The 13,569-nt window shown below is 38.8% G+C and overlaps 2 protein-coding genes across 3 annotated transcripts in view; both read right to left on the reverse strand.

Annotated features, from left to right (window-relative positions):
• Nucleotides 1-1,568, reverse strand: part of prkd2 (protein kinase D2) — a 50,756-nt gene extending 49,188 nt beyond the window's left edge. The window contains exon 1 of one of the 2 annotated variants that reach the window (XM_017708904.2): nt 617-1,568. In XM_017708904.2, coding sequence (XP_017564393.1) covers nt 617-946 — 330 coding nt within the window. In that variant the 5' untranslated portion in view covers nt 947-1,568. The remainder of the gene's footprint in view (nt 1-616) is intronic. The other variant, XM_037546801.1, reaches the window with a different exon arrangement.
• Nucleotides 1,569-5,305: 3,737 nt separating this feature from the next.
• The window catches only part of strn4 (striatin, calmodulin binding protein 4), a 51,564-nt gene continuing 43,300 nt past the window's right edge, over nt 5,306-13,569 (reverse strand). The window contains exons 16-18 of the mRNA XM_037546519.1: nt 12,494-12,580; nt 8,483-8,684; nt 5,306-8,175 (exon numbers count right to left, since the gene is read on the reverse strand). Of these exons, the coding sequence (XP_037402416.1) occupies nt 8,515-8,684; nt 12,494-12,580 (257 nt within the window). The 3' untranslated portion in view covers nt 5,306-8,175; nt 8,483-8,514. The remainder of the gene's footprint in view (nt 8,176-8,482; nt 8,685-12,493; nt 12,581-13,569) is intronic.

Consider the following 13,569-nt stretch of genomic DNA (forward strand, 5'->3'; position numbering starts at 1 on the left):
AAGATGTTCTTAAACCTAAAACATTGTTTCACCTTCAATCCAATGTGCAATGTGCAATACCGAGCCAAAATGAAGTTATTTAAATTTAGACAATGTAGTACAATATATTTGGGCAACTGCAGCATTACAGACATTTCAGCACACAGTAGCGTTTCAGCAAAAGTTGAAGATGATAAAACAGCGAGTGTCTGCACACCAGTAAGAATTCAATCACATCAGTTGACATGGTTGTAAATCACTTATTTGAGGTTAGTTTGAACACAAGATTCACAAATCTGTGCATGTTCAGTGTATTAGAAGACATTTATATATAAGAGCATGTGTACATACAAGTAAAGATATATGTAGGCCTAGTCTGAAGTTCATGTACAGTCGGTACATCAGTTTTCATACAGTCCCATCCATGATATTCAGTATCAGATTCATATTATAAACAGTAGAAACTGTAGGTTGAATCAAACGAAGTATAATATTAAAGAACTAATCCGAGTGTCATTTATAGCAATAAAGAAACATCAATATACCCTTTATGAGAAAAATAAATTTAAAAAAAATGCTTAGGTGATCGACCGATAAGTTCAAAACTACAGCAGATAAATCTGGATTTTTAACCCACCTTTTGGTCCACGATAGAGCAGGCAATCTGTTTGACATAGGCCAGGTCCGCTGTCTGGGGCAGCAGTACAGATTCTCGGGTCAGTCCAATCTGGATGATGAAGGAAACACCAGCTGGCGTGGGAGCCATAAAGGACATAGTGGAAGCGCCACTAGGCCCATGAGACAGTCCTGTGTCCACAGCAGGGAAGCCCGGTGTATGAACAGCAGACAGTGAAAATGGGAGGGCATGCTGTAATACCACTGACCCAGGGGGAGAAGAGCTACCTGGGGGGAAAAACACCTGGGATAGGGGTCCTGGGGGCATGTCAGGACTGCCATTGGCCATCATGAAGAGCTACCGCCACTTAGGCAAGGAGGTAAAAGAAAGGGATGCAAGGGAGCCAGGAGTACACACCAAGACACAGTTCACTCACTCGTGTACGGTCGTAGTCCTGCTCAGTGGTCTCCGTCTTGCAGGAGAACAGGAAAAAGGCTCCCTTTCTAGGAAGTCCAACTTTTCGCTTCTTCCGTTCGCCGCACTTCACAAAATACTATAACGTTACGCCTTTCATTTCAGAGAGCAGCCAAGCGAGGACAGTTAATAACTACAACTCCACTTTCTGGCAGAAAGTATCCCTCCGGCTCCCCCTCCTTTCCCCCGTCCTCCTCTTCCAAAGCTGCTTTGAAGAGGAGAAAGTCCAAACTTTAGCAGGAAACACACCACAGGAAGAGATGGAACACAAACAGTACAACGAAAAAGAAAGACTACAAAATCTCTAAGCTCGTCTCAACAAGATGGCCTCCGAGTACAGGAAATAATGAAGGCACGAGCGAGCGCCTGGTTAAGCTTGCTCTACAAGTCGACCCGTGTTTCAGTTTCTTGTAGAGCTGAGCTAAACCAAATACGCTCTGTTTAAGAGAACCGAAGACACTCCCTCTTCCCTGATCTCCACCTCAAGCTGTCTAAACCTGTCCAAGCTGAAGAGGAAGTGGTTTGATGGACTGGGCTCTCAGCCAATCGGATGGCGGCGTAGCTGTAAAGGCGCATTTATTGTCTTTATGGCCTTTGCTCCTCACGTTTGGGAGGCAAATCCAGCCAAAAAAGCAATTAAAATTAAAACAATAAAATGTAAATGCAAACATCTTTTTGCCATTTCTCTTTCCAAACATCTGAGCAAATATCCTGCCAAAATTGCAACTTCGTTTTTCGCATGAGCGAGTAATTTGCGACAAAAATAAAAATAAATTTAAAATGGCTATTTGTCATTTAATTTTAGTAGTTATTCTGGCATTTCATGGCCTAATCTAAAATGAAAAAGCTAATAGAGAAAAGAAAACACAAGCTTTACTTCGGCTTTGGCTGTTCTTCGTGAAATGCAGAATACGCGTCAAAACTAAGATCGAAATACAACATTTACGTTGTTTTCTTTTTCATAGCCATCGGCCATCGGACGCGGAGGGCTGAGGATGTCCTAACACGTGCCCCGTATCCCCGTATTCATCTGAATTCTGCATTATTTCGTCTGTCGAGATTCGGTATCACAAAAAGGAAGGTAAAGTCAAGGTAAAATCCTAAAAACCTAAATTATTTTAAAACAATATAATTAAAAATAAACTTGGATATTTTAAAGAGTTTAAACTGATTGTTTTTCTTTTGGGAGCAGTGAGTATTGTGAGTACTGGTAAAAAATAATGTTCTTTACTTTCTCATGTGAGGCAGGGTTTAGATAAGTGGATTATAAGAGAGATTGTCTAAGATTGTCCCTGGAATTTGCTGACAATCGGTACAAACTCTCACAGGTTTTCCACAGTTGCCTTTCCACATTTTCTGCAGTATTGTAAAATTAACTTCAACACTGAATAAAATAAATTACTAAATACATCATGACACCAAAATCAAATTATTCTTTATTATTGCTTAAACCAAAAGTGCCAAAATGCTTAAGAACAGATTCTCCAGAAAGTGTTTAAAAGAGACAGTTTCCTGCTGTGGGCGGCACGCTGGCGTGGTGGGTAGCGCAGTCACCTCACAGCAAGGAGGGCCTGGGTTTGATTCCCCTGCCGGGTGATGAGGGTCCTCTCTGTGTGGAGTTTGCATGTTCTCGTGTCTGCATGGGTTTCCTCCGGGTTCTCCGGTTTCCTCCCACAATACAAAGACATGCAGTCAGGCCAATTGGACATTCTAAATTGCCCCTGGGTGTGAGTGTCTGTCTGTCTGCCCTGCGATGGACTGGCGACCTGTCCGAAGACTACTGGGATAGGCTCCAGCACCCCCCCATGACCCTGACGGAGAAGCGGCTTAGAGAATGGATGGATGGATGGAGTTTCCTGCTGTATAATAAGGCTGAATTTTCTCTATAGCTAACTGATTGCAGTGCCATCAAACAATTGTGTATTATAAAAAATCTTGCAAGTAATTATGGCCAAAAGAACGTAAACTGATGCAGCAAATGTGTAGTAAGAGATTTTATTCATGTGCAATCATGTAAATTCCAAAAAACGTTTATTCAGTATATTTTTGTGGCATCAGATTTGCTAGTGCTACTACTGTTACAATGTCTGTTTGGGACATGTAAATTATAAAAATTTAAAAGCATAATTTCTTTTTAGTGTACAATGTCAACAAAACATATGAATTCACTTTTTATATCTATAATGTGTACCTTGGGAGTAAAACAGAAAAAGTAATTACTATGTAAAATTAGAAACCAATGTGGAAACATTACTATTCATTTTCAAATTCCTCATCACCTTGTGTAATCCTTGTCTATCTGGCCTGCATGGCTAACAAGAGCAAGAAAACATTTTTAGATAGAAACTCCCAATATGGGACGTGTTCGCTGCGATTTCTTCAAATGCAGCATCCATTGCATCCAGCAAAGACATATACACTGTATAGACAAAAGTATTGGGATACATGTCAATACTTCAGGTGTTTTAGCCACACCCATTGCTAACAGATAAAATTAAGTAGGACTGTGCACAGACTGTAAGACTGAGACTGTAAGGCTAACATTTGCAATAGTCATACCGATGAGCTTAGTGACTAAACACATCACTCTCATAGGATGCCACCTCTGCCCCATGTCAGTGAAATTTCTGTCCTGCTGGACATGTCCATGTCAACTGTAAGTGTTATTATTGCGAAATGGAAGCACCTAGGAGTCACACCAATTTAGCCACAAGGCGGTGGACCATGCAAACTCACCAAGCGGGGCTGTTGAGTGTTAAAGCGCACAGTGCCTATTCTCAGTTGAAACACTCTCTAATGAGTTCGAAATTGACTGTGGAAGTAACATTAGCAAAATAATTACATGTTAGGAGCTTCATGAAATGGGTTTCCATAGCTGAGCAACTACACAGAAGTCCAATATCAAAATGGTACAATGCCTACAATGCCTGGGGTGGGGGTGTAAAGCACACCGCCACTAGCGAAAACATATTCTGTGGTCGGATGTATCATTCTTCTCTATCTGGCAGTTTGATGGACGAGTCTGGGTTTGGTGAATGCCAGGAGAACGTTACCTGCCTGACTGCACTGTGCCAAATGTAAAGTTTGGGATGGGGTTGTTTTTCAGGGGTTGGCCTAGACCCCTTAATTGCGGTGAAGGGGAATCTTCATGCTTCAGCAGACCAAGACATTTTGGACAATTGTATGCTTCCAACTTTGTGGGAACAGTATGGGGAAGGCCCTTCTCTGTTGCAGCAGGAGTGAACCCCCATGCACAAAGCAAGGTTCATAAAGGCATGGTTGGGTGAGTTTGGAAGGTGAGTGGAAGGTCTTTACTGGCCCCCAAAGAGCCCTGACCTCAACCTCAAACACTTTGGGATGAACTATAACAGAGATCGCGAGTCAGGCCCTCTTGTCCAACATTGGCGTCTGACCTCACAAATGCTCTTCTGGATGATTTCTACAGATACACTCAAATTTTATAGAAAACCTTTTAGAAGCCAAATTTTTCCCCCTCTCTCTTTCATATACATATGTAATCATAGGGACATTGCCTGGCCTGGGATTTGGGACTATATCTCTACTTTTCAAACTGTATAACAAGCATGCCACATTTTTCACAATTTTTCATGATTAACAAGTTATTTGTGTTCTCTGCTGTGATGGAGCACCCACAAAATAACTGTGGGATGAGTTGGACTGCCACTCTAACATGTGCACCCGACCTCACAATTGCTCTTGTGGTTGCAAGCAAATCCTGACAGCAATGTTGCAATATCCACTGTGTAAGACATTTTCCCAGAAGAGTAGAGACTGTTACTGCAGCAACACAGTGGGGACACACTGCCTATTAACACCCTTTGATTTCCAAAGAAAGTCTAGGTAAGCAGATGTCAAAAAATATTTGGACATACAGCATAGCTCAATTAGAGATTAGAACAAATCAGAACTAGAGAATTAGCTCAATTAGAACTGCCAGGAATTTACAACTGAAAATGTCTGAAAGTCATATTCATTATGTCTGTTGTACAAAACGAAGCATGGCCAAGTTAGAAACAGCAACTAAATGAATAAAATAAATGGCCACATGCAGAGTGGCAGTCTGGGGCTATATATATTTAGTAAAGGCTTTATCTAATAAAGTGAATGTAAAATTCAAACAGCAGTTATTTTATGGAAATATGTAGATGTATGCTCTGTATTTTCGTATTACATATTTATGGGTTTTTAAAAGAAGTACAAAAGACACAGGAGAGCTTCTTACGGTACTGCATTCTATGTACAAAAACTTTATTTTTTTCAAATAACATAAAACAAGACCTGCATGTAAACCAAAATCAATGAAGAGGGGAATTTCCTAATTGTATATTTCATTCTACGTAGAATGCAGTTTTAAAATATGAATAACAAATAATAAAACAAAATAAATAAAAGGCAGGTCTTTTGATTTTGGAGTTAGAGGATAATGTTAGCATGTGCAGGTTAATATGTAGTACATAATATCATCACACAGTGATAAATTGCAAAAAAAAAAAAAATCAAATAAAAAAAAAACAAATAAAAAAAAACAAAAGGTGTCCTTTTACCTTGGCCTTTGACTTTTTTTTTTATAACTATTACTCCTCCCCCAACAGCTTTACACTGCATTGTTCAATCACAAGCAAGATCTAAGCCTAAAAACCCAAATAATTACATATGATACTATTCTTACACCTTAATAACAGTAATCAAAATAATGACACTTTTAAAGAAAAGCAACAAATGAGGGTGAGTATGGCAGACATTTATATTATGCAATGGCAGCTACATTTGATCTTTTCATCTTTCATTCTGTAAACTGATTTATCTTCACTTGAAGAAATGTGATTACTTCTGCATTTTAAAAGGCTAGTTTGAGGTTCAAGGGTACAGAAAAAGGGGCCTACTAAAACTTTCTACAGACTCATGCAGTCCGCAATCTATGGAAGTGAACCTAACAATTATTTATCAGAAACCATATAATGCCAGTTCACTTACAAATGTAGTGTAGCATGAAGCTAACCATCACTCCTAAGTCCTGAATCACTTCCAAGGAAAGGAGCAAGCAGCTAAAGATGACCTCCATCTCAGCAAGTCTGCAATTATGTATTTAGCATGCAGCGACTGAACAAGTGACTTCCATGATTCCTCACTAAAATCATTGAAGACATTATTGCCATTCTACATGGCAATACTATACCAAGAGAGTATTTAGCTTGCTTTTGAAAAAGAATAACTTATTCTGAGTATCACCTGCTAGTCTGTATACTTTCATTCCACGATGGAGAGGTATTTGAATAGAGGGAGCCAAGTTACTGATTGACAACTAACACTCTCTCTAAAAGTGGCTTACTGTAATTGCTTTTTCCATTACTTACCAACAAGCCTCCAAGTCAATGGGCAAAAACAAACCAAGCAATACAAAAGCTGACAAAAACAATCATGACTTTTGACCACCAATGCTCATAACTACCCTCTCAAAATTATTGTGCCCTAAACTGTGATTGCTTCTTTCCTCTAATTTTCTCCCATCCTCCTATTTTGGTTCATAGAATCTCATCTCTCCTTTAGTAGTGTTTTCCAACTTGTCACTATGCCTACAGGGAGCAGGGTAGAGACAGGCCCTTCAGAGTTATATAGTATTTGGTGCCTGGATCCGTTACAAAAGCCCACCACCACTGACAAAAGCACACTAATAGGTAAGCAGATAAGCTGCTTACCATATCCAGATGCCTCCCTCCACTCTCCCTGAACTGTGGGGGCTAGTGTAACACATTCTAGATAAACTATGACAAAGAATCCTTTGAAGTTAAACTAGCAAATTGACAACTATGCAAAAGCAATTATCAATCACCTTGACTGATAAACAACTTTATGATTAACCTTCTTAGATCAATATTAGAAACAGTAAATAATAAACCTTATAAAACAGTTTTACATGGATGCAAAGTCCATCCTGCAGCAAACAGCAAGAATTCACACTGCTCCGACACCAATATCTACCCAGATGCAGATGATGCCACTTCTCACGTTTAATTAAAAAAAAAAAAAAAAAAAAAAACTTTTGAATTTCACTAAAATGGCTGTTATTCTGAAGTTACAGGAAACTGTCTAGTGGATGGAACAACTTAGCAATGGCAGGCTTAAGCTAGGTATAAATACATTCCACCAGCTTACAGCAACAGTTCCCTGATTCAGAAGAGCTTAGCACCAAGATTTGTGAGACAGCGGGCTATATACAGTGCACACTGAGAGAGAGTCTCATTATGTACATAAAAGATTCTTTGCAACTACCTGGCCAACAAGCATTTGCAACCAAAGATTATTTCCTTATGGATACAAAACAGTAAGTGAATGGCCAGCAGACCACTTCTCATTATGCAATTAGTGTGGATATGAATTATGATGGTGTAATCACATGTAGATACTCTCCTGCTCAAAAGCACACACATAAACACACACTTGATATAAAAATGTAATGACATAGATGAGGGAGAACACTGAAAATCTAAGGCTTTGAGTGTGCAGTAATGAGGCTAAAGTTAAAGCTATGACTTTTTTTCTGTACTGCTGAAAAGTGGCAACTGGATGCTTAAAGAACAGCAGTCTTTGGAATGAAATGCATCATTTGCCCATGTAACTAGGCAATAGCTGTTCCCATTATCTGGGAATTAGCTTACAGACAAGGATGTATAACATTTGCACTGATGAAATACACAACCTGGGAGGTGTCTTGTCGGCAAACAGCAGTCAAATACTTGTCCTAAATCAGACATGAAATTAAAGACAATTGTGTGTTGGTATGAAGGTCTCTGTCAAGAGAGTGGAAATTATTTTCTACACACTAAACAGCCTGGGGAAAAAAAAACAAGAAATAATACTTGTGCAGACTGAAATGAAAACTATTGCTTTTAAAAAACAATTCCTGTCAACACAGTACTATTTCTGTCACAGCATGTGAGGCATTAAAGGAAAGCAAAGCAAAGGAATATGAGGAATGGAGTCCCATGCCTATAAATACAGGCAGTTGTGTTGTTTCCTCTTTGTGCATGTAATGTATGTGTAGAAGAATCAGCCCAACTCCAGGCCCAGTAATGAAGGTGTATCCCCTGAAGAGCAGACCAAGACGGTAGACCCGGGGGGGGGGGGGGTGATAGAGAAAGAGAAAGAGAGAAAGAGAGAAAGAGAGAAAGAGAGAGAGAGAGAGAGAGAGAGAGAGAGAGAGAGAGAGAGAGAGAGAGAGAGAGAGAGAGAGAGAGAGAGAGAGAGAGAGGTAATGAAACAGACACTTGCAAACAAACACAATCAAACACTAAGTCTACATCTAGCTTGAAACCTGCATAGTCTGTTTCAAAACATATTTCTTATCACCAAGCCAAACTAGCCTGCATTTGGGGAAACTGTATATGCACTAACCAATGAGATGAAAAAGGGCCAGGATTAGACAGTCAGACAAAAATTTTAGCAAGGGCATCAGCTCCAGCACTGGCAATGAAGGGCTGTGAGGAGTGGAACGCCACATCGTGGATGGCCTCATCATGCTTCTTCCTATGGGCCGTGATCTCTTGCACGCATGTCCGATTATCCAGCATCCACAAGCGAACCGAGCAATCATGACCTGTGTGTGAGTGTGAGCGTGAGAGAGAGAGAGAGAGAGAGAGAGAGAGAGAGAGAGAGAGAGAGAGAGAGAGAGAGAGAGAGAGAGAGAGAGAGAGAGAGAAAGAGAAAGAGACAGAGAGAGAGAGAGAGAGAGAGACAGAGAGAGAGAGATTGATGGGTGAAGGAAGATATATAGGGTAAGATGGGTTAGCTTTTTTGTTAACATACTCTTTTTTTTGTGGTTGCATAATATACTGTTTCTTTAAGAAGACATTCTGGCACTGCATTTATATCAGAACAACAGATGGATACCTAGACCTTGAAAATAAGTTGACCTGAAATTGACCAAGTATGTTGACACACAAGGAATTTTGCTTGATTGCATAAACCTGTTCTAGCAGCTTTTCCATGTAATTTCTTTTAGCCACTCTGACCTCCTTTGTCAGTGGGTTTCTGGCCTCTGGCCATCCCCAATTCTGTAGGCATCAGCCTTGGCCTGACAAAGCTGTCTTAGTTTGGATGTGAACCATGGCTTGTTATTATTGAATGTGTAGAAGGTCTTGGTTAGCACATACAATTCTTTGCAAAAACTGATGTAAGATGTCACAGTGTCACTAAGTTCAACTAGGTTGTCCGTTGCAGCTTCAAAAACACTCCAGATGGTACGGTCAAAACAATCTTGCAGCTCTTGCTTTGCCTCTCTGGTCAATTTCTTCACTGTTTTCACAAAAGGTTTTTAAAAAACAGATTTTAGTTTTTGCTTGTAGGTTGAAAAAGTTGAACCAAGCACTGATCAGAGTGCCCCAAAGCTGGCCAGGGAACAGAGAATGGTGTAGCAGTGGTCCAGTGTGTTATTATCCTTGGTGGGACAATTAATATGTTGCCTATATTATAATGACTGAGTCTGTAAATTTTTGTTTATGGTCTACCAGGGTTTGCAGTGCGTTATTCACGCTGGTTTGAGGTTAAATGTAAATACCGACCAGAATGAAGACTTGCAGTTTATTAACAATGTCTAAGTTTTGGCTACAGTATTTATTTAGCACTGAGACAACTTTACACCAACATTTGTTAATATACAAATTCCACCGCCTTTCGCTTTCCCTGACAGCTCCATTACACATAGATGAAAGCCCAAGAGATGTAACCGGCAACTTTGTGTCAGTAAAGCAAAAAGCAGCACAGCATATAAAGCTCTTGTTCATCCTGTTGAGGAAAAGGTTTTCAAATAGTTGATGCAATAACTAGGCATGTTGTTTATACACTTGTAATTGGAAATTTGTTTGGCACACATTACTACATTACACAAACCCAGGTAAAAGAAAATATACACATGCGATATATAATAATTACTCAATTTTCATGAATAGCGCCCATCAGTGGCCAAATAATTTGAAACTTCACTGTTTGTTAGAAAGTGCTTACACCATTCAAGTTTCAAGACCAAAAATGATAAGCCTGTCAAATGCCTGCTGAAATTGGCTGATAAATTTCACTTATAGGCTAAGATGCTACCTGCAAAATATCAGCTTGATCTGACGTTTTATGCTGAGAAACAATTATTTGGCAATTACTGCGTCTCGCAGCCCCGATTATTTTAGAATACATTTTATACATTTTTAATCTTTCAGTTTTATCTTGCAGAATTCCCAGGGTCTGGAAAACAGCTCATGTAATTCTTCTGCATAAAGATGGTGAGACAACAGATCTGAATAATTATAGGCCAATCTCAAAACTGTCGTGTTTAGCAAAAATGTTAGAATCTCTAGTGAACCAGCAATTGAAATCATTTCTTCATGAAAATTCTGTTTTATCTAAATATCATTCTGGTTTCAGAGGAGGTCACAGCACTATCTCTGCTACAACACTGGTTTTAAACGATCTTTATTCAGACATAGACAAGAAGAAACATTGTGCAGCTGTTTTTATTGACTTAACAAAAGCATTCGACACAGTTGATCACACTCTTCTTTTACGGGACTTAGAAAAGATTGGCTTTGATGCAACTGCTCTGGACTGGACCCAAAACTACCTCACTGACAGAAATCAATGCATGGCATTTAATAATTATAAATCAGAGTTGGTATCTGTATCTAAAGGTGTACCACAAGGTTCAATTTTGGGTCCAGTCTTCTTTAATATCTACATAAATGATGTTGCTACCTCTGCTTGAACCTCAGACTGCAAAATTCACCTTTATGCAGATGACATGATTTTATATTGCTCAGCTGACTCTATTCATGCTGCAACAAGAAAATTACAGAGCTCATTTAATGCTCTACAGGTGGCATTATATAAGCACAAACTAGTTTTAAATGCCATGAAAACTAAGTTCATGCTGTTTTCCAGATCTCTTAATACTGATTTTAGTACTGTAAATATTACTACCCTGGCAGGATCCACTATTGAGAGAGTCACAGACTATAAATACCTTGGCATATGGCTGGACAATAAACTCAGTTTTAAACCACACATAAATAAACTAGCCAGTAAATGCAGATAGAAGCTGGGTTTGTAGACATAAGTTCTGTTTCCCCATGCACGCCAGAAAAAGACTAGTTGAAGCAACTTTACTATCAGTGCTGGACTATGGCGACGTTATCTATAAATATGCTCCATCCAGCTCTCTCAAATTACTGGACCCAGTGCATCACTCTGCAGATTCATTACTGGAGATCCGTACAGAACTCAACACTGTGAGCTGTATGCGAAAGTTGGGTGGCCCTCCTTAACGGTACGAAGGGAAACACATTGGTTGATTTTTATTTATAAGACACTCTCCAGTCATTTGCCTGAATACATCCCTTCATTGATGAATACAAATAACAGTAATTATCAGACATGCTTTAGGAATTGGATCAGCTGCCAGATACCAAGAGTTTTTACTGAACTGGGAAAATCTGCTTTTAGTCACAGTGCACCAGCTGGAATTCACTACAGGACACACTAAAACTCAGCTCACTGGTGTCACTCAGTCATTTTAAACTTTTCATATCAAACCACCTTCAGACAGCCTGTACCTGTTTTACTTAATCATATTTATTCGTAACTTATTTTTGTGTTAGTTCTCCTTAGTTCTTTATCTCATTTTACTTATTTATTTATTTCCTTTCATTTTATTTTTAATAGTTTTTTATCATTACTTTTTTTAATTTGTGATATTGTATTATTACCTTACTAATTTCTTATTTAAATCTCAAGCTCTATTTTTATCTACTTTTAACTTTTATTCACTGTTATTTTATATTTTCTTTTAATTTAATATGATTAAATGTAGTTATTATTTTCTTTGTCATGTCAATCCCTGTTTTTGTAAATGCTCGGCTACATTGAAAATGAGGGTTGCCCTCAATGTACTTCCGAGTCAAAATAAAGGTTGATTGATTGATTGATAGTGTCCCCTAATGTCAAATTGGTTTGTATTGAGCCAAGGAATCAGAAAAAAAGAATGTTGCCTCCAAATATTTTGGTATAGGAATTATGAGGCAAAACGTGTTTTGCAATGATATAGCGCCCCCTTCAGGGTATTTTTTTGCCCAGCTAGATGCACACAAACTACACCTACCCACCAAGTTTGGAGTCTCTACGATGGTCTCTTCTCCATGGCACATTTTTCAGAAGATGAAAAAGAAGAATCTGAGCAACTAGAAAACGCTGTGCTGTGGCTGCCACTCATTGCACAATCTACCACTATTCCAGTAGCTCATAATGAAACAACAAGTATGTATTATACAAAATTATATTGCCTTCTTTAAACACCTTCAAATACATTATACTATGGATATTTTAACCAGTTAAAGGGAATGGTGTGAGAATGATTATACTCACTGCCAGATATGAGGTAAGTGCCTTTAGGGTCTGTGGTGAGGCAAGTTACTGCATCCAGGTGAGCCACCATGGAGTGAATCACTTTTCCTGGAGGAGAAAAGAAAAAAAAAAGTTTCTTCAAATACATATGCCAATTTTGAATTTGATACCAGCAACGTGTTTTAAAAAGTTGGGACAGGAGCATGTTTACGACTATGTTGCAACACCTCTTCTTTTGAAAACACTACTAAACATTTGGGAACTGTTGAGACCAATTGCTGTAGTTTTGAAAGTAAACATTTTCCTGTTCTTGCACAAGGAAAGATTACAGGATTACGCTCAGCAGTTCAGGATCTGCTTTGCCAGATTTTTCATTTAATAATGTACCAAATGTTTTCAACAGGTGACAGGTCTGGACTGCAGACAGGCCATTTTAGCACCCAGACACTTTACTATGCTGCATACTGTTGTGATATATGTAGAATGTGGTTTGCCATCGTCTTGCTAAAATAAGCAATGCCTTACCTGAAAAAGATGAAATCATAATTTAGAAATCGATTACATGGCTTTTCTTGAGTTGACTCAACTTGACAGCTTAGTCCACTGCACCACTCAGCAACACATGCAGCAACTCAGATTTTGTCTCTACAAATGTTAAAATGGCAAATGTGTCATGTGGTGGAAATGTCTAATAATTCATTTCAACATGAGGTCATGTTTGAATCCCAGCAGTATCATAGCTGTGGTATTGCCCAACAGGAAAATATGATCTGTAAAGGGACCATTAATGCTGAAAGATATATCAAGATTTTGGAGCAACACATGCTGACATGCAGACAATGTCTTTTTCAGGGAAGGCCTTGATTTTTTCACAAGAGAATGTCAAACCCCTTTTTTGTATGTATTACAACAGCATGGCTCTGTAGTAAAAGAGTTCTGGTGCTGAACTGTCTGTCACCCAGTAAAAACATTTGGCACATTATGAATAAAAAAAACAACAACAAAGGAAATCCTGTTGAGCAGCTGAAATCCTACATCAAGCAAGAATGGACAACTTTCTAAACTACAATAGTTGGTCTTACAACATATTGGTAAAT

This window comes from Pygocentrus nattereri, chromosome 17 (assembly GCF_015220715.1).
Source record: "Pygocentrus nattereri isolate fPygNat1 chromosome 17, fPygNat1.pri, whole genome shotgun sequence".
In the NCBI taxonomy this organism is placed as follows: Eukaryota; Metazoa; Chordata; class Actinopteri; order Characiformes; family Serrasalmidae; genus Pygocentrus; species Pygocentrus nattereri.